Below are 23763 nucleotides of genomic sequence, written 5' to 3' on the forward strand. Positions count from 1 at the left end.
GGATTTAAGAATGAACCGTGGTACAAAATCTGGGAATAAAAACACGTGCGGGGGAGGAGGTCATGACTTTCTGCCCCACCTCCACCGCGTGTAGTACCCAGTCCTCAGAATGGGCCATCAGATTGGCCAAGAGGGCTGTGCAAGGAAAGGGCAAGGCTTTGGAGTCCCGGCCCTGCTCGACGACAGATCTTGTGCAAGGTGCTAAAGGTCTCTGAGCCTCAGTTTCTGCATCTATACAATGGGAATCCTAACGCTTACAAGTGGATGGTTATGTGCCTCTCCAGAGTTAACGCCTAAGTAAACGTCTAAGTTAACTTATAACTTTTAAGAAAGCTGTGCTCAGCAAAAAGAGTAAGGCAGTGTAGCACTCCCCCAGGCCTCCCTCCAAAGACAGCCGGTGCAGGCCGGACTCCTTCCCGCTTCCACGGCTCTCCCAGGTTCTGCCGAGGCCGGGGAGAGGCAAAGCCGAAATCAGACTGCTTACAGCGCCACCCTGGGTAGGCGGCCCTGGCGCTCCTCGGGCGGGAACCGAGACCCCACAGCCCGCGCCCCGGGAGCCGAGCGGGTCGCCGCGATGCAGGCAGCTCCTGGCCGGTGGGGTTGGGGCCCGCGGGCGCGAGGAGAGGGCGGGGCTGGGGGCTGGGCTTCCCGGGGGGAGGGCCCGGCGCGCTCCGGGAGGCGGTTGCGGCCCCGGCCCGGGAGCGACAGGACTTGGGTCGGAGCGTGGCCGGACCCCCCCCACCCGCCGAGGCGCCCAGGGAGGACGCGGTGAGTGCTGCCCGGGCGGGGACGGCGGGGAGGCGGTGGCGGGAGCCGCAGCTAGATAGAGCACGCCCTCTCCTCCTCCCGCTCCTGGTTTGCTGTGGGACCGGCTCCGGCCCCGGGAGCCCCCGGGGAGCTGTGCTTTGCGGGAGCGCGGCAAGAGCTACCGCCACGCCGAGGGGGTGACCCTTCTGCGGCGCCGCGCGCCCGGCACTTTCTCAGACCCGCCGCGGGGGGGTAGGGAGGCGTCGGGGCTGGCGGGCCATCCCATCTCCTGGGGTCCCTCAAAGGCCCCAGACCGCCCTGGGACCCCAGCAGGGGCCTCGCTCCCCAGCGACCCCTCGCCCTTAGCAAAGAGCCCCAGTTCCTGGGGCCGCCGGTCCCGGGCCACCATCTGGAGTTGCCGGCGGCGCGGGCCAAGGCAGGGTGCACCCCCTCCCCTCAGCGGTTACCGGCGGGCCCCCACCCCGCGCCGAGACCGAGTTCAGCGAGTTTGGCCAAGAAGTCCTGGAGTTTCCAGGGCCAGGCCTGGCCCGGCCGCTCCTCGTGGGCTCCAGCGGCTCCGAGGTGTGCAGCGCCTGGCCCGCAAGCAGAGCGCCCGTCCATAAGGGTTTTGAGGCGAGAGACCGGCGGCCCCTGGGTTCGGAGGTTTGGTGTGAGGGCTCTGGGTTTGGAGTGCGTCATCGGGGAGCTGGCACCTCAGGCGGGGCCGGTCGGGTTTCCAAAAGTGCCCCTTTGTTATGCCCCTCCCGGGCCGGCCTCCTCCCCCTTTCCCGGGCCACCCCTCCCCCAGCCTCCGGGGCCTCCCTGGCTGCAGGTTCCAGTGGCTCTTGCCTGAGCACCCCTCTCTGGACCGGTCTACCGCCCACCTCGGTGTGGTCAAATCTGCCGGCAGATCGGGAGGGGCTGCCGGAGAAGAGGTCCTTGGGCGCAGCCTGTGACTCAGGACGGAGCCTGGGCAGGGCAGGACAGCAGGGCTCCCTCCCAGGGCCATGCCCGGGGACTTCGGGACAGGGTTGGGGCCGGTCTGGACAGGGGTACCTAGTGGCTTCCTAAGGGAAAGTGGGTTCTTCCCTGGACCCCAAGACTCCCTACCTTGGCTCAGGACGCTGTGAGGAGACCCTGCCAAGCCCCAGCGGCAAGTCCCAGCCCAGTTAGGTGCTGGCTCCCTGGGCTGGGAAGGTTCATGATCTGCTTCCCGAGCTCTTGGCCATGGCAAGAGTGTGTTCTGGGGAGCAGGCTGGGTCTCTGCCGGGGTCAGGAGGCATAGGGTACTGGCCCTCCTCAGCAGGGGTCAAGGCACAGGCCCATTCCCCCATTGCTGGGTCCGCTGGGGCAGTGGGGCTGGCTGTGCCTGGGGCTTGGGCTCGTGTTTGCTCTAGGAGGCCGGAGGGAGCGGTGCCAGCCCTGCACACACAGCTCGCTCTGTTCTGGGGCCAGAGAGAGGGAACGGGTGGGGGGCAGCTCTCCTGGGAGCCGGGAGCCAGGAGGCTGGGGCAGGCAGGGGGCCCCGGCCCCTGGATGCCTGGCTGGGACAGCTCTTGAGGCCCTGGGGTTTACAGCTGCAGCTCTGTTTCTCTCCATCTGGTTGGCATGTCCTTTCTGGGTAAATGGGACAGATTCAGAAGCAAGGGGGAAGCGTTGAGGACCCCGGTGGGGCGGGCTGCTCCATCCTTCTACTCTGGGCCCAGGCATCTCCCCTGAGGGCCTGAGCTCTCCCCGCTGTGAGCTGAGAGGCAGAAGCATACGCAGGCCATGTTTTCTCAAAGCTGCCATATCCTGTGTGTTTCCTGGTCTTCAGGTGGATGTCGTGTGTGTTTTAAATTCAGCTACTAACTCCAGTGCCTGGAGGAACACAAACTGGACCCTCAGGAAGTCTCTGCCAGTGACTGAGGACAGATCCTGGCCTGTAGTCGCAAGCCAATGTGATATATACCCGGAGATATATACCCAATGTGATATATACCCGGAGAGAGGGGTGGGGATTGGGGATGGAGGAATGGGATGGTGCCTGGAGAAGATGCCTACCCAGTTTTCTTTTTTGTAATAACAGCTTTATTGACATATACCACACAATTCACCCATTTAAAGTATCGTTTGTTTAGTTGCTAAGTTGTGTCTGACTCTTTGTGACCCCATGAACTATAGCCTGCCAGGCTCCTCTGTCCATGGAATTTCCCAGGCAAGAAGAGTGTAGTGGGTTTCCTTCTCCAAGGGACCTTCCTGACCCAGGGATTAAACCCAAGTCTCCTGTATTGGCAGGTGGATTCTTTACCGAGCCACCCGGGAAGCCCTCACTCAAGTTTTGGAGGGTGGGGAGGGAGTTAGTTTGGGGGAGAACTGTCATAAAGCCCTGCCTTGGAGGCAATGAACACACTGTTCTCCCGGGCCTGGCCATGTCCCTGGGGTTTGTTCAGAGGGGGAAGTGGTTTCCTTCTAGGGGGTTGATGCTGGGGACAGCTGAGACCCTGCCCAGGGACAGGCAGGGAGTGGCCGCGTGCCTCTGGGTCCTCTAGCTCCCCCAGGGGGAGCTCTGGGGCTGGAATCTGCCTTGCCCTCCCCCGCAGTCCTGGAACGCACTATTGTAACTGGCTGATCACCTGTCTGACACCTTGTGCTGCCCCAGACTCTGGGCTTTTGGAGGGTGGGGCTGAGTTACTCATTATTCACGGAATCCTGTGGGACCTCAGGGATGCTGTGGAGCAGGACGAGTGTCCCTTGTGACCGTCAGGCTCCTCACAGTTCTTGTTTGCTGCCTTGAGTCTTATGCCAGTGTTGGCACAGAAAGAGGGAAGAAGGCGGGATTTCCATCTTGGGAGGGAGCCGAGGCCCCTTAGGAGACGACAGTATAATGCATTTGTTCAAGCTTCATGGCCAAGATAAGCCTCAGGCCTCCTGGCTCCCAGTCTGCTCTTGCCACCCCAGGAGCTCCTGGGGTGTGGCTGGGTACCCTCTGACCTGGCCGGGTCTGGGGAGGGGTCGCCTTGTTCAAGGAGAGGCCACAGAGCCCTGGCTTGGGCAGGCATCCCCTTATCTCATCTGCGGTCGGGGCAGCAGGGCCCTCTGCCCACTACCCACCCCCGCCTGCCATGTAATCCCCGGCTGGACCGTGTGACCTGACTGGCATTCTCCTGGCTGGAATCTGGCGCTTCTGACAGCAGTTGCTATATCGGGGGAGCTGGGCACCGCCCTGGACACGGTCAGCCCCACCCTCACCCCCTGCTTTGCTCTTGGTAGCGTTGAGGCAGGATCACGGTAGCAGCTGTGAGGGTCGGACACCCAGGTCTCCGGAGTGAACTCTAGGCCCAGGTACATGAACTGAGGTGGTGGGAGGGCAGGCCAGGGCAAGAGGAACAGCCATAGAACCACCATCTTTGCCCGCTTCGGGCCCCTCTTGGGACTTCCAGACCCCTGCCTGAGTCCTGGCTCTTGACAGTTCCTTGGGGAGTGGGGATGGCAGTGGGAAGGGGCAGAACCCAGGGGTAGCAGGGCTCTTTGCCTCACCCCCGAAGTGCGCCTGGCTTTCCTGCTTACCCCTCTGCCCTCTGCAGCCCCCATCCGCCACCATTCCGTGCTGCGGGGACACCATGGCTCCAGAGGAAGAGGCTGGAGGGGAGGCCCTGGAGGGCAGTTTCTGGGAGGTGAGCAGCTGGGTGCCAGCTTTGGGGCTGGCGCTGAAATGCCCACCCCTCTCTGGGCCCAGCCACCTGTCCCAAGGAGGAGCCTCGCGTCAGCCCTGGCCCCCGGGGAGGGGAGCATCTCCCCTGGGCGACACCAGGCTTCTCGTCTCCTGCACAGGCTGGCAACTACAGGCGGACCGTGCAGCGGGTGGAGGACGGGCACCGGCTGTGCGGGGACCTGGTCAGCTGCTTCCAGGAGCGCGCCCGCATCGAGAAGGCCTACGCCCAGCAGCTGGCCGACTGGGCCCGCAAGTGGAGGGGCGCCGTGGAGAAGGGTGAGCCAGCGCTCGGGCCTCGTGGAGAGGAGAGGACCGCCGAGTTGGGGGGCAGGGGCAGCCAGGCAGGGCAGCTTCTTTTTGCACCTCTTGTGGAAAGTTGGAGGCTTCCCCGTCTGCCCTCCCTTTAAAGAGAGAAGATCCTCCTAGTTATTCTTTACATTTGTGCTGTTAGGGTTTGCCAAGCACCATCAAATGAGTTATTTTGATATTTCTAATAACCCGCTGGGAAAGATTGAGGGCAGGAGAAGGGGACGACAGAGGATGAGATGGTTGCATGACATCACTGACTCAATGGACATGGGTTTGGGTGGACTCCAGGAGTTGGTGATGGACAGGGAAGCCTGGCATGCTGCAGTTCATGGGGTTGCAAAGAGTTGGACACGACTGAGCGACTGAGCTAAACTGAACTGAATAACCCTATGAGTTTCCCTGGTGGCTCAGTGGTAGAGAATCTGGAGATGTGGGTTGGATCCCTGGGTCGGGAAGATGTCCTGGAGAAGGAAATGGCAACCTGCTCCAGTATGCTTGCCTGAGAAATCCTATGGACAGAGGAGCCTGGCAGGCTACAGTCCATGGGGTGGCCAAAGAGTCAGATGTGACTTACAACCAACCAATCACAGCTCTATCATGGAGACGGTCTTGTTCTAACTATCTGCTAGAGGAGAATGGGATACTTCACAGAGGCCAACTGACTTGCCTGAAGTCACACAGCTAAGAAGAGCAAAACTTGCGCCCAGGTTTTCTGGCTCTGGCGCTTGGGCTCCTTCTGTCCAAACAAGCTGCCTTCCTTGGGGACAGACACTAGTTCTTCTCTGGGGCAACAGAGTGTAGTGATTTATACCACACACCTGGGTTTGGATCTGAGCTCCACCTGTAGCTGGAATGCTTTGGGCAACGAATTTCACTTCTCTGGGCTGCCTTTTCGCTTGTTCCACGTTGTTGGTGACGCCGTCTTCACGGTGGTGGATGAGTCGAGCACTCAGTGGGACCGTGTGTCCAGGCACCGAGTAGGTGTTCAGTCAGCAGTAGCTGATACCATTTGTCGTTCATCTTCGCATCTCTGCCCCATGCCTGGCGCCCAGAAGCCCCTGCTGGTGGAGGGGGAGGCTCGCTGCCAGCAGGTGGGCCCAGCCCCAGCTCACCCCTCCCCGCAGGCCCCCAGTATGGCACGCTGGAGAAGGCCTGGCATGCTTTCTTCACGGCGGCCGAGCGGCTGAGCGCGCTGCACCTGGAGGTGCGGGAGAAGCTGCAGGGCCAGGACAGCGAGCGAGTGCGCTCCTGGCAGCGGGGCGCCTTCCATCGGCCTGTGCTGGGCGGCTTCCGCGAGAGCCGGGCGGCCGAGGACGGCTTCCGCAAGGCCCAGAAGCCCTGGCTAAAGAGGCTGAAGGAGGTGAGCCCGGCAGGGAGGAGGGGCCGCAGAGGTCCGCCCCCTTCCTGGGTCGGCCTGGGGCTAGAAGGGGCCACAGCGCAGGGTCCTGGGTCCAGCACGGTCCCTGCGTGTGCGCCAGGTTGAGGCTTCCAAGAAGAGCTACCACGCGGCCCGGAAGGAGGAGAAGACCGCCCAGACGCGGGAGAGCCACGCAAAGGCAGACAGCGCCGTGTCCCAGGAGCAGCTGCGGAAGCTGCAGGAGCGGGTGGAACGGTGTTCCAAGGAGGCCGAGAAGGTACAGGCTGAGGGACCCGCCAGCCCAGGTCAGGGCTCCCTGAGTGCCTTTTCCAGCCCCCAGCATTGCTCTCGTCTTCACTTGCCCCCTGCTCTCCAGCTTATCATGTAACATAGGACCCTGAGAAAGATGGGGCGTCCCAATGGCCTTAGTGATAAAGAATCCAGTACTGATGCAGGAGATGCAGGGGACGTGAGTTTGATCCTTGGGTGGGGAAGATCCCCTGGAGGAGGGCATGGCAACCCACTCTACTATTCTTGCCTGGGAAATCCCACGGACAGAGGAGCCTGGCAGTCTACTGTCCATGGAATCGCAGTGTCAGACACCACCGAGCGACGGAGTGCACACGCACCAGGGAAAGAGGATGCTTTACCCAGGAAAGAAATGGTGCAGTGTGGGGCACTGGGATAATTTTAGCAGTTGAGGAGACCTTCCCAGCTGCTTTCCTTTTGGTGTGCCCCCTGGGACAAGTTCTCATGTTGCTCGCCCGGCCAGAGTGCTTTTCCTCCAGCCCTGCATATCCAGAGCCTCCCTGTCCTCTGAGGTGCTGCTCTGTTTCCACTTCTTCCCGGAAGCCTTTTCTGATTTCTTCCATGGCGCCCCGTGTGTGTGTGCCCATGCGTGTGCACTCAGTCGTGTCTGCCTTGCAACCCCAAGGACGATATAGTCCATCAGGCTCCTCTGTCCGTGGGATTTTCCAGGCAAGAATACTGGAGTGGGTTGCCATTTTCTGAGATGAGGTTAACCTCATCTCACTCTGTACCACCTTTTTTTTTTCTTTTATTTATTAACTTTTTTAAAATTTATTTTTAAAAATTTATTTGTTGGGTCTTAGTTGTGGTGCTCAAGCGTAGTTTCTCCAAGACATATGGGATCTTAGTTTTCCAACCTGGGATTGAACCCACGTCCCCTGCGTTGGAAAGCATCTCAACCACTGGACCACCAGGGAAGTCCCTGCACTGGACTCTCAAGCCGCTGGGCCTGAATGTCACCTCCCTTGTTAGGCTCCTGGGGTTTTAGCGGGCAGGAGCCAGGTTTCCAGCCCCTGGTGCCTAGCCCACAGCAGGTGTGCAGGAAAGACTAGCAGAGTCCTGAGTGGAAGAAGAAGAAGGTCTTGTCCTCACCAGAGCCCCTCCTCTCCCCACCCAGACGAAGACCCAGTATGAGCAGAGCCTGGCGGAGCTGCACCGCTACACCCCACGCTACATGGAGGACATGGAGCAGGCCTTTGAGAGCTGCCAGGCGGCCGAGCGCCAGCGGCTCCTCTTCTTCAAGGACATGCTGCTCACCTTACACCAGCACCTAGACCTCTCCAGCAGTGAGAGGTACGGCCTCTGGGTGGGCCTGGAGATCTGGGTGAGGCTGGCTTTCTCCCCTCGCCTCTGGACTCTGGCTGGCTGAATGAGAGCAGGCAGGGTGTGTTTAGAGGGGTAGGCTGGGGAATCGAGACCCAGGGCTTCCTGGCCTGAGGCTTATACCCGGGACACAGGTTCCACGAACTCCACCGAGACCTGCATCGGGGCATCGAGGCAGCCAGCGACGAGGAGGACCTGCGCTGGTGGCGCAGCACCCATGGGCCGGGCATGGCCATGAACTGGCCCCAGTTTGAGGTACCTGTTCCTGGCAGGCTGGGGCTGGCAGGTGGGGTAGGCTCCCACCGGGCTCACCCTGGTGCTCCGGCTGGAGGCTGGGGTTTGGGATGTAGGAGGTAGAGGTGGTCTGGATGGTCCTGGCTGCCACCAAGCCTACAGCCCAGCCTGGCCCTGAACACTGTCCCCATAGGAGTGGTCCTTGGACACACAGAGGACAATCAGCCGGAAGGAGAAGGGTGGCCGGAGCCCTGACGAGGTTACCCTGACCAGCATCGTACCCACCAGAGATGGCGCTGCACCCCCACCCCAGTCCCCGCGGTGAGAGCCAGGATCCAGGCTGTGGGAAGGACACCGCTCTGCCCCCTGCTGTGCCATCCTTCCTCTGTCCCTTCCCTTCATGCCCTTCACACCTGAAGTGGCTTCAAAGCTGATGTTTTGAGTTGTAAAGATGCCAGTTTATATGGTGGTCTGCCAGGCGCTCCCCACACTCCCTCTCATATACTGCCCGTGTCAGCTCTGAGTGGCAGGATGTGTGCTTGAGCTTGCAGGCATTCATGGCAGAAGTCAGGCTAGAATCCTGCAGCTTTTCCCCCACCTGCCTCTCCCCAGGCTCCTGCAGGGGGGAGCCCTAGGCCCTGAGTCCCAGGCTCTCCTACTCAAGCCTGCCCCCTTGTCCTCCCCTCTCTAGTGGCAGACACGAGGAGGAGTGGTCAGATGAGGAAAACCCCCTGAAGGCTGCCACAGGCGTGCGGGTGCGGGCGCTCTATGACTACGCGGGGCAAGAAGCCGATGAGCTGAGCTTCCGAGCAGGTACCCTAGAACCCCTTTCCTGGTCCTTTCCAGGCTGCAGCCCGTCTCCTTCGCCCCTTTACTAGCCTGAGCAGGAATGTGGAGAAAGGGAAGCCAGACGCTCAGTTCCCAAGGGTCAGTGCTCTGAGTTGTAAGGCTGCTCTAGGGACATCTCTGGTGGTCCAGTGGCTAAGACTCCATGCTGCCAGTGCTGGGGGCCTGGGTTTGATCCCTGGAATGAGATCCAACTTAGAGTTGAATGCCACAACTAAAGATCCTTCATGCATGCTGTAACACAGATCGAAGATATTGCATGTGACCTTTAAGACAGGTGCAGCCAGATAAATATTTTTTAAAAACTATTAGAAAAAAGGCTGCTCTGGGTCCATCCCCGAGGAGTCAGAGTGTCTGCTTGGAGCCTCACCTGCCTCTCAAAGTCACCAGCTGGGGCCTGACTGCTGAATTCAGGGCCTGGGGGTGGGGTGGGGTGGGGTAGGGGTTGGGGGTGGAGTGGCTGACTTTGACCTCCCTCTGCCTGAACCAGGTCTCTTCTAGCTGGGTTCTCGGACTACCCCCTCCCCCTTAGTCCTTGACCCAATTACAGGAATGGGGCGGGCAATTGCCAGTGACCAATCCCCCTTCTCTCAGGGGAGGAGCTGCTGAAGATGAGCGAGGAGGATGAACAGGGCTGGTGTCAGGGCCAGCTGCAGAGTGGCCGGATTGGCCTGTACCCTGCCAACTACGTGGAGTGTGTGGGGGCCTGACCTGCCCTGGCAGCCCTTGTGCAATGTTTCTCCACCCTGAGTCAGAGCCCGGCTTGTCTGCACAGCCGGACCTGAGGGCCCTGAACCATCCTGCCCCCTGCGACCGCTCTGTCCTTCCAGGAGGGAGAAGTCCTGGGACCCAGGGAGGGGAGGGGCCTTGTGTCTGGGAAGGGACTGGTACGGAAGGGCCAACTGAGTCTAGGCTGAGGAGAAGATGGGGAGGTCAGGAAGTGACCGAAGGGCTCGGGTGCCTGGGCCTCCCCAAAGAGTCCTCCAGTCTCCCCCGGAGCTGTGGACCCAGCTCCTAGTCTCTCTGTTTGGGGTTCCATGGGTTGGCTTGGGGTGAGTGTAGTTCTGGGCTAGCAGCACTCTTGCGGCTTGTTCTAGTGTGTATTAAACTTCGAAGAAAAAAAAAGGCTTCTGTGCATCTTTTTCGATATTCCACCCTTGCCAGGCGGCAGTGGACATCTGGAGGCACTAGGGGGTAGGTGGTGGGCCTGCAGTATATTGCGGGGGCGGGGGTTGGGTGGAGGTGTGCCAGCTTGCTACCTGCTCTGGGACTTCGGGACCCTAACCTAACCTAACCTGGGGTCCCGCAGGGGACTCGTGATCAGATTTGGTGCGAGCCATCCGAGGATGCGTGGAGGTCAGGAGCTGAGCTCTGAGCGGAGCTGGGGGCCCGGCCAGTTGATCTTCCCATTCAGGCCGGCGGCACCGCGTGTTTGGTAGGGACTGTTAATCATTACTCACCGTTCGGGAACTGGCCCGAACCGAGGCCGAGGGCCGAGCCTCGCAGAACACACGCTTCTGGGAGGTGGCTCCGCCCCCCGCCCCCAGGGGGGCTGGGGAGCGCGCGGGCGGCGCGGTTTGGGCCTGTGGGCGAGCCGTCGCCCCGCCCCGCCCGCGGATTGGCTCCGGCGCGGCGCTGCGAGGACTCGGGCGCGCGCGCGTGGAGCCCGGGCCCCTGACGTCACGGCGCACGCTCCGCCGGCTGCTCGCCCGTTGGCCCGCGTCGGGCCGGGTCGCCCCGCCCCTCGGCGGACCGGCCTCCGCTGAGGCCCGCCCGCTGACCCGCCTTGGCGGCCGCGGATTGGCCCGTAGCGGGACCCGTCGGTCGCGCTGCTGTTCTGGGAAGGAGAGAAAATGGCGGCCGAGCCTAACAAGACCGAGATCCAGACGTTTTTTAAGAGGCTTCGCGCAATTCCGACCAACAAGGTGCGAGAGAGGGAGGCGTGCGGGGCCCGGGGGGCGCCGAGAGGGTCTCTCCCGGCTCCCCTGGCGTCTGAGGGACGGGGAGGGGCCGGCGCGGGCTTCTCTTCCTGGGTTGTCAGCGCCCGGCCTCGACTCGAGGCCCCTGACCGTTCGCTCATCTCCTTCTCTGCCCAGGCCTGCTTCGACTGTGGCGCTAAGAATCCGAGTTGGGCCAGCATCACGTACGGTGTTTTTCTGTGCATTGACTGCTCCGGGGTGCATCGCTCCCTGGGCGTCCATCTCAGCTTCATCAGGTGGGGTCTCCTCGCGGCCGGCCGGGACTGAGTGCTCAGCAGGGGAGAGTGAGCTGCCAGGACTTGGACCGCGCTGAGTTTGGTGTTCGCCAGACTCTCACGCGAGGGAACCGCCGGTGTGGGCCTCTTGTTACACTGGCGGTTCGTCTCCGTGTCTGGCTCAGAACTCTTTCCTGGTTCAGGGGGAAGAGTTACCTGCGTTGATCTAGTTGGTGATACGCTGGAGCGAGACTCTGGTTGTCCTCAAGAGGAACGCTGAGTCCAACCTTCCATTTCCTTTCGCATCTGGAAAATAATTAGTACCCTTTTGACTAAATGAGGGTAGAGCAGAGTTCTCCCGGACAGGGTAGAGTGGAGGAAATGGGGTGGTGGCTGGTGAATGTTTTTGGGTGCCTACTGCAACCCGGGGCCAAATGACAGGTGTGGGTCACTCAGGGAAGCGTCTCCTGGAACCTGCTGGTAGGTGACACACAGCCCTTGCACACAGGTCCACAGAGTTGGATTCCACCTGGAGCTGGTTCCAGCTGAGGTGTATGCAGGTCGGCGGGAATGCCAATGCGGTAAAGCTCCTTCTTACCATCCTTCTGCCTCCATTCTTCTGTCTGGGTACTGACTTCTCAGTGACTTCTTGGAGGCCCTCTGTTTCTCTGTTCAGAGGGTTCTCTAGTCTATGGCAGCTCTGTACGCTGTTCTCTAAACTTGGACATTGGTCACTGTTCTTCTTAAAGGGGCTTTGGATTCGAACTAACGGGACAGACATTCTTGGGGAGAGGCCAATGGCGCTGGGGTCTCCACGGTCGACTGGGTCTTGGCCTGGAGGGACGATGGGCAGAGTGGGTGTATCATGCTGTTCTCAGGCAGAGTCGAGTGAGGGTTAGGCTTCGGACATTCATCCTAGTGGGTGCATGCTGTGTTATTTTGCGGGAGTTTCTGAGGAACTTTGTGAAAAGCTGCTGGTGTCAGTAGTGTGCATCACCCTCTTCGAGTAATAACAGGGCTGTTGCGTGTGTGTGTGTGGGGTGGGGGGCGCCTCGTTTGCTCTGGGAAAATCTGTAGCATGTTCTCGCTTCTTTGCTCACCAGACAGCCTTCTTCCGCCAACATGGATGCACAGCCAATGATGCTAACACCAAGTATAACAGTCGAGCTGCCCAGATGTACCGAGAGAAGATCCGGCAGCTGGGCAGTGCGGCCCTGGCTCGGCATGGCACTGATGTGAGTGCCTGTTCCCTGGGGCTGGCGTCGGGGTGGCGGGAGTGGGCATGTTCAGAGTCCTGTGTTTCAGTGGTGCCTTCTTCTTTCTAGCTTTGGACAGACAGTGTGAGTACTGCTCCCAGTCACTCCCCAGAGAAGAAGGAGTCCGATTTCTTCTTGGAACACACTCAAGTGAGTGCCCACAGGAATGTTTCCCACAGTTGTTCCTGACAGGTGGTTTACTGACTGAGGCCAAGGCCCACAGTCACAGGCATGGATCCTGTTTGCCTTGGTGTGATATTCCCTATGGGGAATGTGTGGGGCCTACTGCTGGGTAAAGCCGGCTTTTTCCTCCTTCCATGAACAGGGGTGCAGTATGGCCCTCCTTATGAACAGAACCCTATAAACTGGGGAGTTATGGAGGATGAGAAGATTCTTGAAGGCTCAAGAGATATCAGGAACCCAAATAACTTTTGCTGGATTCTTCCCCTATGAGAAAGGATTCCCTCCCAAGCAACCCACTCCCAGAGGTTTCCCTCTGTTGGTGCTGGGTGCTCAAGTCAGACTCTCTGTTTGGATCCCTGCTCTTCTGCTTAGCCTTTCTAGTGTGGGGTAAGATACCTAACCTGTTAAAACCTCAGTCTCTAAGATGGAGAACTATTTACATCATAGGTTTGTTGTGATAGTTAAAACGTATTTATACGTGAAAAGCCCTTAGACTTGTACCTGGCATGTGATGAGTGCCTTTGTTTGTTGTTATTCAATTAGGGGAATGGGTTCTGGGTGTAAGTATTGAAGAGGTGGTGATGGCTGTAGTTTCATCTTGCTTTTTTCCATTGTGCTTAGTCGCTCAGTTGTGTCCAACTCTTTGCGACCCCATGGACTGTAGCCCATCAGGCTCCTCTCTCCATGGGGATTCTCCAGGCAAGAATACTGGCTTGGGCTGCCATGTCCTCCTCTGGGGATCTTCCCAACCCAGGGATCACACCCAGGTCTCCTATGTTGCAGGCGGATTCTTTAATGTCTGGGCCTCTGGGGAAGCCCTCCATAGTGAATAGCAACTATAATTTTACTTGCTAACCTCCAGTCTCCTTTCCTCATGGGCTTGGAGTAGGGCCTTGTACCCCCAAGGTACTTGGCGCTCTTTACCAGCAGGAATGGCTCATTGAGGCTTCTGTCATCTGGTTCTTTCAGCCCCCTGCCTGGAATGCACCAGTCACCGACCTGTCAGAGACCCAGCAGCCAGCCCCATCTGCAGAGAGCAGTGGCCTGGCACGTGAGTTCAGCCCATGTTCCAGCCATGTACCCTGGTCTTGGCAAAGGGCTTGGGGCAGCGGAGTGGGACACCTGACCAAGGGAATGGAAACGAGGAGTCTCCTTTATCTCTGGGTGGGCTGGGAGTCACTTAAGTCCCCTAGGGAAAGTGGTAGGAATTCCTTTTCTATTTGGTGGCCTCAGAAAGCTGAGGAAAGCTGCTGAAGAAAGCTGAGCTTCTGCTCTTACCTCGTCACTTTTTAAGGGTAGCTCATTGGAAGTTTTGAGTGTCACACCTAATTCCCACCATTGCATCCACAGAGCCGGAGCATGGCCCCAACATGGACCTGCTTGGCACCTCACCCAAAGCCTCTCTGGGTCAGTATACCAGCTGGCAGGAGTGGGCTGCCTTGGGAGAGGGTGGGCCGCGGGGGTTCTTTTCAGATCTGCTGCTGCCTGTGTGGACTGAGGTCCCAGAAGACTGAACTTCTAGTCTCTGGAGTGGGGCCTGAGATTGAAGCTGTGGCCTCAACGTTGACCAAAGGGACTTCAGAGCAGGCCCTTGGCGGCTGGTGTCCCAGGCCTGGGGTCTGCTTCAGAGTGGGCCTGGGTCTGGCCAGTATGAGGCTGGACACCTAGACCTGGGGGCTGACGCAGGATCGGCCTGTCTGGTCCATTTCATGATACAGGGAGATAGCTCTGAGCTGTTAATGGCTAGAGGTGACGTTGTCCTTTCTCAGCCAGTTCCTCGCCTTTTGGCTCTTTTCTGTTCTTCTTGATGTCCTTCAGATTTAATTCAGGGTGAACAGTCCATTTGCTGCCCTGGTTGGTTTTGTTGACCTTTAGGGGTTGGGACCGGAAACCAGCAGAGTGACCATCACGACCCTGTGAGAAGGCTGGTGTGGCCTGGTCTGGAGTGAGGCTCCGTAGAGGCCTCTGGGCTTGGGAGCTGTATGGAGGCTCTGGGGTAGGGCCTGCTGTTAGCCACGAATCTGTTTCTCTCCAGAGTCCATGTATCTGTCACCTAAAGGGGTTCTTCCTGCCAGAGGTAACCGCCCGCTGCTTCTGGAGCCCCTTGCATGCCAGAGGCTGTGTGTGGCGCCGCCCCGGCCTGGCAGTCTTTGTGTTGGGTCAGGGCCTTTGTCTCTGGTGCTTCAGGTCTGGGTTCTTACGTCCATGTGCTGGGAGTCAGTAACCGCCCCTAACCGTGTCCGTCTTGGCTTGGACGTCCTGACACCATTGGTTGGAGCTGGTGGTGGCAGCTCTCCGTTTTTCTGCCTGAAGCTGTTCTTCATAGAAGTTCTTGCCACGAAGCTGCATGGTGTGGACCGAGCTGCCGCCTCCGAAGTCCCTTTGTCTCTGCTCATGCCCCACCCTCTTCCTCACACAGAACCGAAAACCTCCCTCATTGGCAAGAAGAAGCCAGCAGCAGCGAAGAAGGGGGTAGGTGGGGAGAGGCAGTATGGCAGGGTGGTTAGGGGCTGGGGTCAGACCCGGCCACTTTGGTAGATGACTGTGACTTTGGTAAAGGTGCACAGCTTCTCTGCAGCTCAGCTATGAAAGGGCTGTCAAGAGCGAGACTGTGTGCCTCGGTGCTTGGCTCATCCCGAGCCTGGCAGCATTGGGCCTCCGCTGGGGTTGTGTGGGCCGCCTCGTGCCTGCCTCCAGGCAGAGCCCCTCTTCTGCCTCTCTACCATGTGGATGGGCTCCTGTTTTTGTTTTTTTTTTTAATAAACACTTTAAGAAGGAGCCCTTTCCTTAGGGGTGTCCCCTCCATGCCAGGGAGGGGAGGAGGGGACAGAGGACTTTGTGGTTGGCAAAGCTCTCATCACATGATTCTCCTCCCAGCTGGGTGCCAAGAAGGGCCTAGGGGCCCAGAAGGTGAGCAGCCAGAGTTTCAGCGAGATTGAGCGGCAGGCCCAGGTGGCAGAGAAGCTCCGTGAGCAGCAGGTGGCTGATGCCAAGAAGCAGGCCGAGGAGTCCATGTGTGTGTCTGCCAGAGAGGCCCCAGCTTACGTGGGGTTGGGCGGGCAGGCAGGACAGGTCAGAATGTGTGCTGAACTCTGGCATGTTCGTTCCCTCGAAGGGTTGCCTCCATGCGTCTGGCCTACCAGGAGCTCCAGATTGACCGTAAGAAGGAGGAGAAGAAGCTACAGAACCTGGAAGGGAAGAAGCGAGAGCAGGCCGAGAGGTTGGGCATGGGACTGGTGTCCCGAAGGTGAGGCTCAGCTTTGGGGTGCAGCAGGGAAATGCCATTGTTCTCCCGGGAACCCCTGGAGGTTCTTCCTAGTATTCTCAGCTTAGTCTTCCTCTGAGGCTGAATAGATGGCCTCGCTTTTACTGTCTTCAAGCGCCTAGTATAGTGCTTGGCACATAGTAGGTTTGTGCTCGCCAAGTATTTGTTGAACGAGTCAAAACACAGGATCAGGTGCTCTTTCGAACGTCCGAGAGACCAGGGTCGTGTTTCTTGATGAGGGCGATAACAGCTCTTAGGATGGCAGGACAGTTCTTTCTTTCTGAGGGTCTTCCCAGGAATCACAGGGCTTTGAGTATTCTGGCCCCTGTCCTCTAAAGGCCATTAGTGCTGACAGCTCCTGTAACACCTGGAAGTACTCCCAGACTCTCAGGTGCCCTGGTTGGGTGGTGCCCTTCCTGTGTCAGGACCACTGGATTTAGGTTGCTGTGGTTTTCTTAAACAAAAACAAGAGCTGCTCACCAGTTCTCTTAGGTGTTTTGTCTGCTTTACACTGAGAGTGTTTGGAGATTTCAGTAATACGAGATTTTTTTCTTAAAAATCGGCATATCTGGCAGGGCCAGAGTGAGAAACCCTGGCTCCAGTGAGCTTGTGCCAAGTGGCGGCTGCTCCTTTCCACAGGGTGTGAGCTTCACCAGTGGCTTTATTTACTTAAACACAACAGTCCTAGGTGGGAGGTACTCTTATCCCTTTTTACAAATGAGAAAATTGAGACTCAGAGCAGTTAAGCAATTTGCCTGAAGCCCAAAGTACTAGTAATTGGTCCAACTAGATTTTGAACCTAGAACTCTTTCATACTTAGCATTTGGAGCCATTATACTGTGCTCCTCAGGTGAAAGAGAAAGCTGGTGTCTCTGCTCCATCGCCCAGGCTGCAGCGAGGCGGATCCAGTCACTCCCTGTCAGTCCGTGCCCTGCTAGTGTGACCCACAGCTGATCAGGGAGACACAGTTTTACTCCAGATTGCGTCTCTTTCTCGTCCCTGTTTTGGTCTCAGGAGTTACTGGGTTAAAGGTTATACTTAATTTTTTTTATTTTTTGTGTGCAGTAGAATCTTATTTAAACCTAGCCTACCCTGTTTAAAACTCTGTAGCAAAATAGTCACTCCGTGGAGTTCTGCCAGCCAAAAGCTGTAGATCTTAATGAATTTATTTAAATGAAACTAGTCCTTAAACTGCCTCTGTGGAGTTGTCACACAGCAGGAAAGAGAGGTGTCACGAGTCGGTGCTGCCTGCCGAATTCACTGCCTCTTCCCCCTAGGAAACCACATGGCAGATTCAGGTCTTAGTGCGTAAGGCTGGACTCTCTACTTTGAAATGCTTTGTTCTCTAAAACAACAAAAAAAGGATGGGTTAATTAAGAACTCATCCTGTGATGCCATTAGACTCATTCCCCTGGTTCTGGGGCATTTTCCATCTTTTCGTTTGTGTCCCTGACGGTGAAGGATGTAGCTCATGGTATAGCAGGCGGAGGACAGAAAGCGCTCGTTTGGTGCATAGTATCACTGAGATTAGGCAGACGGTCATTGGTCAGGGAAACCCTATTTCGAGAAGACGAGCTGATACGTTGACGGGAGGTGCGCTCCAGTTCAGCACAGGCTCTAGCACTCCCTGCGGGGCCTCGCCCAGCCCCAGGCGCAGGGAGGGGAAGGCTCTGGGTGGTGCTCAGTGAGGGAGAAGCAGGTTTCTACTCGCGGCTGGGCGCCTTCTGTGCGGCGACACGGATGCCCACCCCTGCTCTCCTGCCCCGGCCCCACTTGTCTCTGCAGCTCCGTCTCGCACTCGGTGCTGTCTGAGATGCAGGTGATCGAGCAGGAAACCCCAGTGAGTGCCAAGTCCTCCCGCTCGCAGCTGGACTTATTTGATGACGTTGGCACCTTCGCCTCTGGGCCTCCAAAGTAAGGCTGTTGTTGAGGTGCAGACTTGGCTGCTGTGCTCCCCACTCAGGTTCTCTGAGCCCCTCTACTGTCTCCCTAGGTACAAGGACAACCCCTTCTCCTTGGGGGAGAGTTTCGGTTCCCGCTGGGATACGGACACTGCCTGGGGTATGGACAGGATGGAGGAGAAGGAGCCGGAAGTGACCGTTTCCAGCATCCGGCCCGTTTCAGAAAGGTGGAGGCCTGTTCCCTAGGACGCCCCGTGCTGGTGGCCGCGCTCTGCAGCTGCCCTGCCGGTGTGCTGGCCACTGCGCACGCGGCTCCCGAGCCCTTCAGGAGTGTCCAGTGTTAATGGAGGAACTGAGTTTTTAACTTGATTTAAATAAATTTGGATAGCCGCTAGTGGCTGCCAGACTGGAGAGTGCAGGAGCCAGGCCTGGGTTTGAGCAGTGCTCGTGTCTCAGGAGGCTGAACTAGCCTGCTGTGCTTGAGGTCCTTTTCTGCCAGGGGAGCCTGATTTTATGCTTCGGTTCCCGACCTCCCGATGATGATGTGTCTCTGGCCCTCATCTGGGAATTTTTAAAAAGTATATTCCATGTCGACCTGGGTAATGCTTAACTGATAAATATCTGAAAATAACCCATTAGTAAAATGGGGACATAACTAATAACTTCACAGGGCCGCCTTAGGGTTAAATGAAACTGACAACACAGCGAGCTCAGTGTGTGTGTGCCAGGGTCAGGCGGCAGTGACCTTACGCCTTTTCAGCCAGACTGAGGTGCTTTTGAGAGTAAAAGGGTGGTACTAATAATCACACCAAGAAAGGAGGTATATACCCAGGCAGCCTGAGAATTGGATCATCCTCGTGGTTTGGGGCAGAAGCCTTGGCCCCTCCAACCCGTTTCCATGCTGCCTAGCGAAGGGAACAGAGGTTCTCTGTGTCGTGGCCTCAGTGTGGAGAGAGGGCCTGGTCTAGAGCTGCAGTCAGGTGGGACTGTGGGGAGCGCTCCCGGGGGGGCCTCGGGTAGTCATAGGGTCGCAGCGCTCCAGGGACACTTCCCTGGAGGCAGTGGGAGAGTCAGAGCCATTGTCCCATATCCACCCCTCAGAGTCACCAACCGGAGGGAAGTGGAGAGCCGGAGCTCGGGCCTGGAGTCGAGTGAAGCACGTCAGAAATTTGCAGGAGCTAAAGCCATCTCCTCCGACATGTTCTTCGGGCGGGAGGTGGATACTGAGGTGAGGTGGTCCACCCTGAGCCTGGAGGCAGCAGGCAGAAGCGGACTGTCTGCCCTGCTGTTTGGGCTTTGGCACTTGGGTGGCTTGGCCCGCGAGAATCCTAGGGTCAGCGGTGCAGAGAGCTACAGACCTCACCTTTTCCCGCCACAGTATGAAGCCAGGTCCCGGCTCCAGCAGCTCTCGGGCAGCAGCGCCATCAGCTCGTCAGACCTCTTCGGGGACGTGGATGGAGCTCATGGAGCAGGTGGGCCCGGGGCGGAGTAGGCCCCAGGAGGGCCTGCCAACCGAGCGGGAGGGCCCTGTGGGCTGGGAAGGGCTTCCTGCAGGCGCTGGGTCACCCCCTCCCTTCGCTTACAGGCAGCGTGTCCCTGGGGAATGTGCTGCCCACGGCTGACATCGCCCAGTTTAAGCAGGGCGTCAAGTCTGTGGCCGGGAAGATGGCTGTGCTGGCCAATGGCGTGATGAACTCTTTGCAGGTGAGTCTGGACCACATGGCCTGGGGTGGGAGGAGACTGGAGGGTAGTGCTGAGAAGGCGGCTTTCTCCACCACGTCCAGACTCAGCCCCGGGGTGGCCCTCAGCCCAAGAGGGCGCCTCTTCTCTCCCTGGAGGACAGCTTCCTCCCTCTGAGCTGGGCCCAGGGCTGGGCCTCTCCCTGAGATGGTGTCGTGTCTACACTGATCTCCCCCACACTGCTCCTCTGTGTTGGCTCTCCTCCCTCTCCAGCTTCTGTGAGATCAGGCAGGGTGGGCCCCTGGGGGTCTGACCACACCCCGTTCCTGGGCCACAGTAAATAGGAGACAGTCTCTGCATGGGTGAGATGGGCGCTTGATTCCCTCACTCACCCCTCCCCACAGCCCCCCAGCCCTTGGGGTGTGTTGGGGAAGGGTGTGCTCGCTGGGAAGCTGCTGCAGGTCAGAGACTCTGACTTGGGTTTTTTTTTTCATCATCCCCAGGATCGCTACGGTTCCTACTGACCCAGGCTCCGTGTCTCAGACTTTGGGTGGTGGCAGTAGCAGAAACCTCACGATTCCTCGGCCTGGGATGCTTGCCTTGTGGAAGCTAGGGAGGCGTTGTTACTTTTGCCTGTGGTGTGAGTGGGGTGGCCTGCGAGGAGCTCCGGTGAGGGAGGGGCAGTGCCGGCCCCTGACCTCTGCCTGGAGATTGGGCCCTTTGTTCCCCTCCCCATACACACTGACCTCTGCCTGGAGATCGGGCCCTTCGTTCCCCTCCCCACACACCCCACCCTGTGTGCTCCGTGCTTCTGGTCCTGCCCCCCACGCTGCTGCTCACTTGGCCTGCCACCCTGGGGGTGAGGGGAGGGCATTCCCTCAGGATGGCTTATTCTGGGTTCAGGCCTTCCCCGAGGAGGGAGAGTAAAAAGTGGAAGGCTGTTTTGCCGGCTCTAGGATCCTTCCAGGTGGTCCCGGGGGTTGGCTCCCGGCTCTGGAAGCGGCAGGAGGTCTGGAGAGTTCTGCTGTAGATCAGCCTCCAGGGTGGGAGGCTGTGGATGTGCTGCTGCTCCTGTGGTCTCTTCCGGCACCAGGAGAGGGCAGGGGAGGGGAAGGACCCTCTGTCTGAGACTTGAGAAGGGCTAGAAGCTTGATCCAGTACCTAAAGCTTCCATTTGGGATCAGACTAGAGGCCTGAGTGATCTTCTCCTGTCTCGCTGACCCTTTCTACAGCGGTTGCTCGGAGGACTTCTCCTCCCGGGTGTGAGGGAGTCCTCCCGGGTGTGTGGGAGTCCTCCCAGGTGTGAGGGAGTCCTCCTCCTGGGTGTGAGGGAGTCCTCCTCCCGGGTGTGAGGGAGTCCTCCCATGCCATCCGTGGTGGACCGCGGTCCCTCGGAAACTCTGCCCCTTCTTCCCTTGCTTGGTGGCCATGGTGTCTGCTCTGCCCGGGGCTCTGCTCTGGATGCCGTGAACGTAGTGCTGGCCGAGGAGGCAGAGGATGCGTGGGATGGAAGCAGGCTCCTGGGCTCGGCTTTTCTCCTCTGCACCATCTTGGCCTCAGGACCCTGGGCAGCACCCCCCACGGAGAGCTCGTGGCACCTGCGGGGCGGCAGGTCTTGGCCCTGGGCCACACACTGTGCCATCCTTGGTGCCACCTGCCCCTGCTGCTGGCAGCCCGGGTCCCCCCACCGTGACGGGGGCTGGGCTCCCAAGCGCTGCAGACCGCTGTTCCCAGCACCTCCCCAAAGGGACGTGACTTTCTTTCTGGACTGTATTGAAACAAAGTGGTGTCGAATAAAGCCCCGACGGGGCCCTGGGTCTCTGCTGGTCTGAGTGGAGGAGTGTCCTCTCGGGATCCTGCCTCCCTGCCCCATGCAGGCCCCTGGCCTCACTCTCTGGGCTCCCACTGATACAGGCAGGGCGTTGGTGCCGAAGCGGGGGGGCACTGTCTGCAGGGCCTCCAGCTTGTCTCTCCTCTGATAGCCAAAGGCCCCTGGCTCCTTGGCCCTGTGCTGCCGCGAGCTCCGGTGCGGCCTCCACCTCAGCACCCTGTTGCACGCGGGGGAAAGAGGTGGCGTTAGTTGGTCCTTCGTGGCACCCTGAGAGCTGTGCGCAGGCGGGCAGCCTCTGCAGCCCTGCCACTGGCCCAGCAGTAGGCTTGGCTGGGGGCGGGTGTCTCGGGTGGGTGGGGGAGAGAGCGAGAGAGAGAGAGAGAGAGAGAGAGAGAGAGAGAGAGAGAGAGTGTGTGTGTGTGTGTGTGTGTGTGTGTGTGTGTGTGTGTGTGTGTCTGTGTGTGTGTCTGTGTGTGTCTGTCTGTCTCAGGGGCGTTAGGAAAAAAAACCTGAATGGAGCCCTAGGCAGGTGTGTGCATGTGTGCGTGTGAACCCGTGGCCTGGCAGCTCCCCCGGCTGGGACTCCTGGAACAGCTCTGTGCCACCGTCGGCCGACAGTTGTAAGCCACTGGTCTGGGAGGTGGGCGATGAGAACGGATGGGTGGAGGCAGCCACAGGGCTCTAAGGCAGCTATGTCCTAAGTGCGGAGTCATCAGAAGTTTTGGAATCCTCGGGAGGTGCTCATAAAGAGATTTCTCTGCCCTGCCCCCGGGCTGGAGGGGTGTGGTCGTGGGCCAGAGGGGTGTGGTCGTGGGCCTTGTACACAAGCCCCCCGGGGTGACTGAGGCAGCCAGGGGCTTTGAGTGGCTCCCAGTCAGCTGGAGGGTGCAGATCCCTAAGCGCTCACCATGTGGTCTGGAACTGCTGGGCCCTGGCCTGGCAGAGCTGTGGGAGCCAGTCCTGTAACTCTCCAGGGGGTGTGGGTCTGGGCAGGGATGAGCCAAGAAAAATGTGGGTGTCTGGCAGCTGCAGAGAAGGAAGCCTGATCTGCTTGGGTCCTGGGGTGGTTTTATTTCCTGGAAGTTGCAGACCACCCGTCTTACTGTCCAGCTTTGGCTGGAAGCTGGTGCTCCTCCGCCTGTCTTGTTCACAGCTGCATCCCTACTGGCCTAACCCTGAGCAGGTGCTTAGAAAATGTTTAATGAATTTGTGATGGCAACCCCTTGTGGCCAGTCTCTCAAGTTATAGGCACCTGACCTTGAACCATCTGAGCTTGTTCCTGAAAGCTCTGTCCAGCTGTGGCCACCTTTCCCATGAAAGGCAGAGCTCATGTGCAGCTGGTGAGTCCCTCTTTGCTCATGATCTGAGGCAGGTCTCCAGGTCAAGTGGTCCTGTGTCCCCCAACTTCCCAGTCCTGCCAGAAAAAGCTGGAACTTGGCACCAAATTCTCAAACACCCCTTCCCTTCACCCCTGTCTCATGGCTTTAGACTCACCACTTCCCAGACACAAGGGACTTTATTTGTTTCACATATTTAACTATTAGACACAGAGGAGACTTGAAGCGGTTTCTGAAATTTCTTTTTGCCCACCCTCCATCTTATGGCTAGTGGCTAGTCCTCCAGAAGAAGGCTACCATGGCTGTATCCTAATACCCGCATCACTGGGTGTCACCCTTGACCATGCAAGGCACTGCATGGTTCTGGGATTGCTGTGAGGAGATGGGGATGGTCAGCAAAAGGGTAAAACCCAGTCACCCTTCCTGTGGCCTCAGCTCAGTCCACCGTCAGCTTGGGGCCTGGTGAAAGGCAGGCTGACGGGAGAAAGTCGGCTGTTAACTTTCTAGGGTCACTGTAGCTTGGCTGCTCATCAGCACCTCTCTGGCGGGTCTCTGGGCTAGGGTTGTCACTTGGCCTTCTCACCAGTGGAGGGCAGCTTGGCACAGGGAGTGGGAGGAGAGATGCCTGGGGTTCTGGGGGTGGGGAGGTGAGCGGGTGGGGAGCTGGGAACTGGACCCAGGGCTGGGTTCTGTGCTGTAGACAGGACCCTTCAGATTCGTCAAGTCTCGGACTCATCTGTCTCTTCAGTGGAGCCATCGCTCTCTCCATCCACTTTGCGAGCATGATGGAGGGGTCTCCAGGGGGAGCCAACCCGGGGAGGGGTCCGGGGAGGCAGGTAGCTGGCCTCTGGACTGGCAGTGACCGAGGTGACCAGGCCTGGGATCTGTGCCAGCCTGAAGAAGGGGAGATGCCCAGAGGGAGCGAGGTGCCTCTTGTCCAGAGACCAGGACCCCTTCACTCACTCTCGCGTGTGAGACCACGGGCTTCTGCCTCAGGCTTCTGCCAGCCCCCCAACCCTTCCCTGACAGACGGACAAGTGATGTGTGGCCCATGTCGGGCTCTGATCTGACTGAGGTCTCGTGCCCACAAGGGGGCAGCATCTTCCCACCCAACACTTACAGCCGCTCCAGTTCCTCGTCCATGGCTGGGTCGTGCATCAGGTCCCCTTTGTCGGGTAAGGCTCCTAGGGAATAATTGGGGGCACAGAACTTAACCTGAGGGTCCTCCACCCAGGCTTCAGCCAGACATCCCCCTGTAGTGGCTGCCTCTGTGCCCCTCCTCGTCATGTCTGCCTAC

The 23763-nt window shown here is 58.7% G+C and overlaps 3 protein-coding genes across 6 annotated transcripts in view; 2 read left to right on the plus strand and 1 right to left on the minus strand.

Annotated features, from left to right (window-relative positions):
* The first annotated feature begins 651 nt into the window (after positions 1 to 651).
* PACSIN3 (protein kinase C and casein kinase substrate in neurons 3) lies at positions 652 to 9899 on the plus strand. Of its 3 annotated transcripts, XM_070383412.1 has the most exons (11): positions 700 to 768; positions 4000 to 4071; positions 4314 to 4403; positions 4561 to 4717; positions 5875 to 6110; positions 6229 to 6384; positions 7534 to 7709; positions 7874 to 7994; positions 8167 to 8294; positions 8665 to 8786; positions 9414 to 9899. In XM_070383412.1, the coding sequence occupies exons 3-11, from the start codon at positions 4350 to 4352 to the stop codon at positions 9527 to 9529; spliced, it is 1266 nt and encodes a 421-aa protein (XP_070239513.1). In that variant the 5' UTR covers positions 700 to 768; positions 4000 to 4071; positions 4314 to 4349; the 3' UTR covers positions 9530 to 9899. The 3 variants fall into 3 exon arrangements, with proteins under 3 accessions (XP_014334675.1, XP_070239513.1, XP_070239514.1); XM_014479189.2 differs by lacking the exon at positions 4000 to 4071 and having other exon boundaries at positions 652 to 768; XM_070383413.1 differs by lacking the exon at positions 700 to 768 and having other exon boundaries at positions 2602 to 4071.
* A 278-nt stretch (positions 9900 to 10177) lies between these two features.
* ARFGAP2 (ARF GTPase activating protein 2) lies at positions 10178 to 21121 on the plus strand. Of its 2 annotated transcripts, XM_070383411.1 has the most exons (17): positions 10252 to 10744; positions 10916 to 11034; positions 11522 to 11594; positions 12117 to 12248; positions 12339 to 12419; positions 13422 to 13503; positions 13803 to 13859; positions 14488 to 14529; positions 14872 to 14924; positions 15330 to 15466; positions 15568 to 15699; positions 17503 to 17631; positions 17711 to 17845; positions 18720 to 18846; positions 18997 to 19090; positions 19204 to 19322; positions 19802 to 21121. In XM_070383411.1, the coding sequence occupies exons 1-17, from the start codon at positions 10673 to 10675 to the stop codon at positions 19820 to 19822; spliced, it is 1605 nt and encodes a 534-aa protein (XP_070239512.1). In that variant the 5' UTR covers positions 10252 to 10672; the 3' UTR covers positions 19823 to 21121. The 2 variants fall into 2 exon arrangements, with proteins under 2 accessions (XP_005898987.1, XP_070239512.1); XM_005898925.3 differs by lacking the exon at positions 14488 to 14529 and having other exon boundaries at positions 10178 to 10744.
* Positions 21122 to 22626: 1505 nt separating this feature from the next.
* The window catches only part of CSTPP1 (centriolar satellite-associated tubulin polyglutamylase complex regulator 1), a 208733-nt gene continuing 207596 nt past the window's right edge, over positions 22627 to 23763 (minus strand). Inside the window, exons 8-9 of the mRNA XM_014479182.2 lie at positions 23587 to 23650; positions 22627 to 23360 (exon numbers count right to left, since the gene is read on the minus strand). Coding sequence (XP_014334668.1) covers positions 23186 to 23360; positions 23587 to 23650 — 239 coding nt within the window. The 3' untranslated portion in view covers positions 22627 to 23185. The remainder of the gene's footprint in view (positions 23361 to 23586; positions 23651 to 23763) is intronic.

The sequence above is a fragment of the Bos mutus genome, chromosome 15 (genome assembly GCF_027580195.1).
Source record: "Bos mutus isolate GX-2022 chromosome 15, NWIPB_WYAK_1.1, whole genome shotgun sequence".
Lineage (NCBI taxonomy): Eukaryota > Metazoa > Chordata > Mammalia > Artiodactyla > Bovidae > Bos > Bos mutus.

Excerpts from the sequence above, each read along its gene's own strand:
- PACSIN3 (XM_014479189.2), top strand. The coding sequence starts at position 4,350 with ATGGCTCCAGAGGAAGAGGCTGGAGGGGAGGCCCTGGAGGGCAGTTTC. Across the intron at positions 6,385-7,533 it reads GTTCCAAGGAGGCCGAGAAG|ACGAAGACCCAGTATGAGCA; the intron begins GTACAGGCTGAG and ends CTCCCCACCCAG. Across the intron at positions 8,787-9,413 it reads TGAGCTGAGCTTCCGAGCAG|GGGAGGAGCTGCTGAAGATG; the intron begins GTACCCTAGAAC and ends CCCTTCTCTCAG.
- ARFGAP2 (XM_070383411.1), top strand. The coding sequence starts at position 10,673 with ATGGCGGCCGAGCCTAACAAGACCGAGATCCAGACGTTTTTTAAGAGG. Across the intron at positions 11,035-11,521 it reads GTCCATCTCAGCTTCATCAG|GTCCACAGAGTTGGATTCCA; the intron begins GTGGGGTCTCCT and ends CCTTGCACACAG. Across the intron at positions 18,847-18,996 it reads GGCGGGAGGTGGATACTGAG|TATGAAGCCAGGTCCCGGCT; the intron begins GTGAGGTGGTCC and ends TTCCCGCCACAG.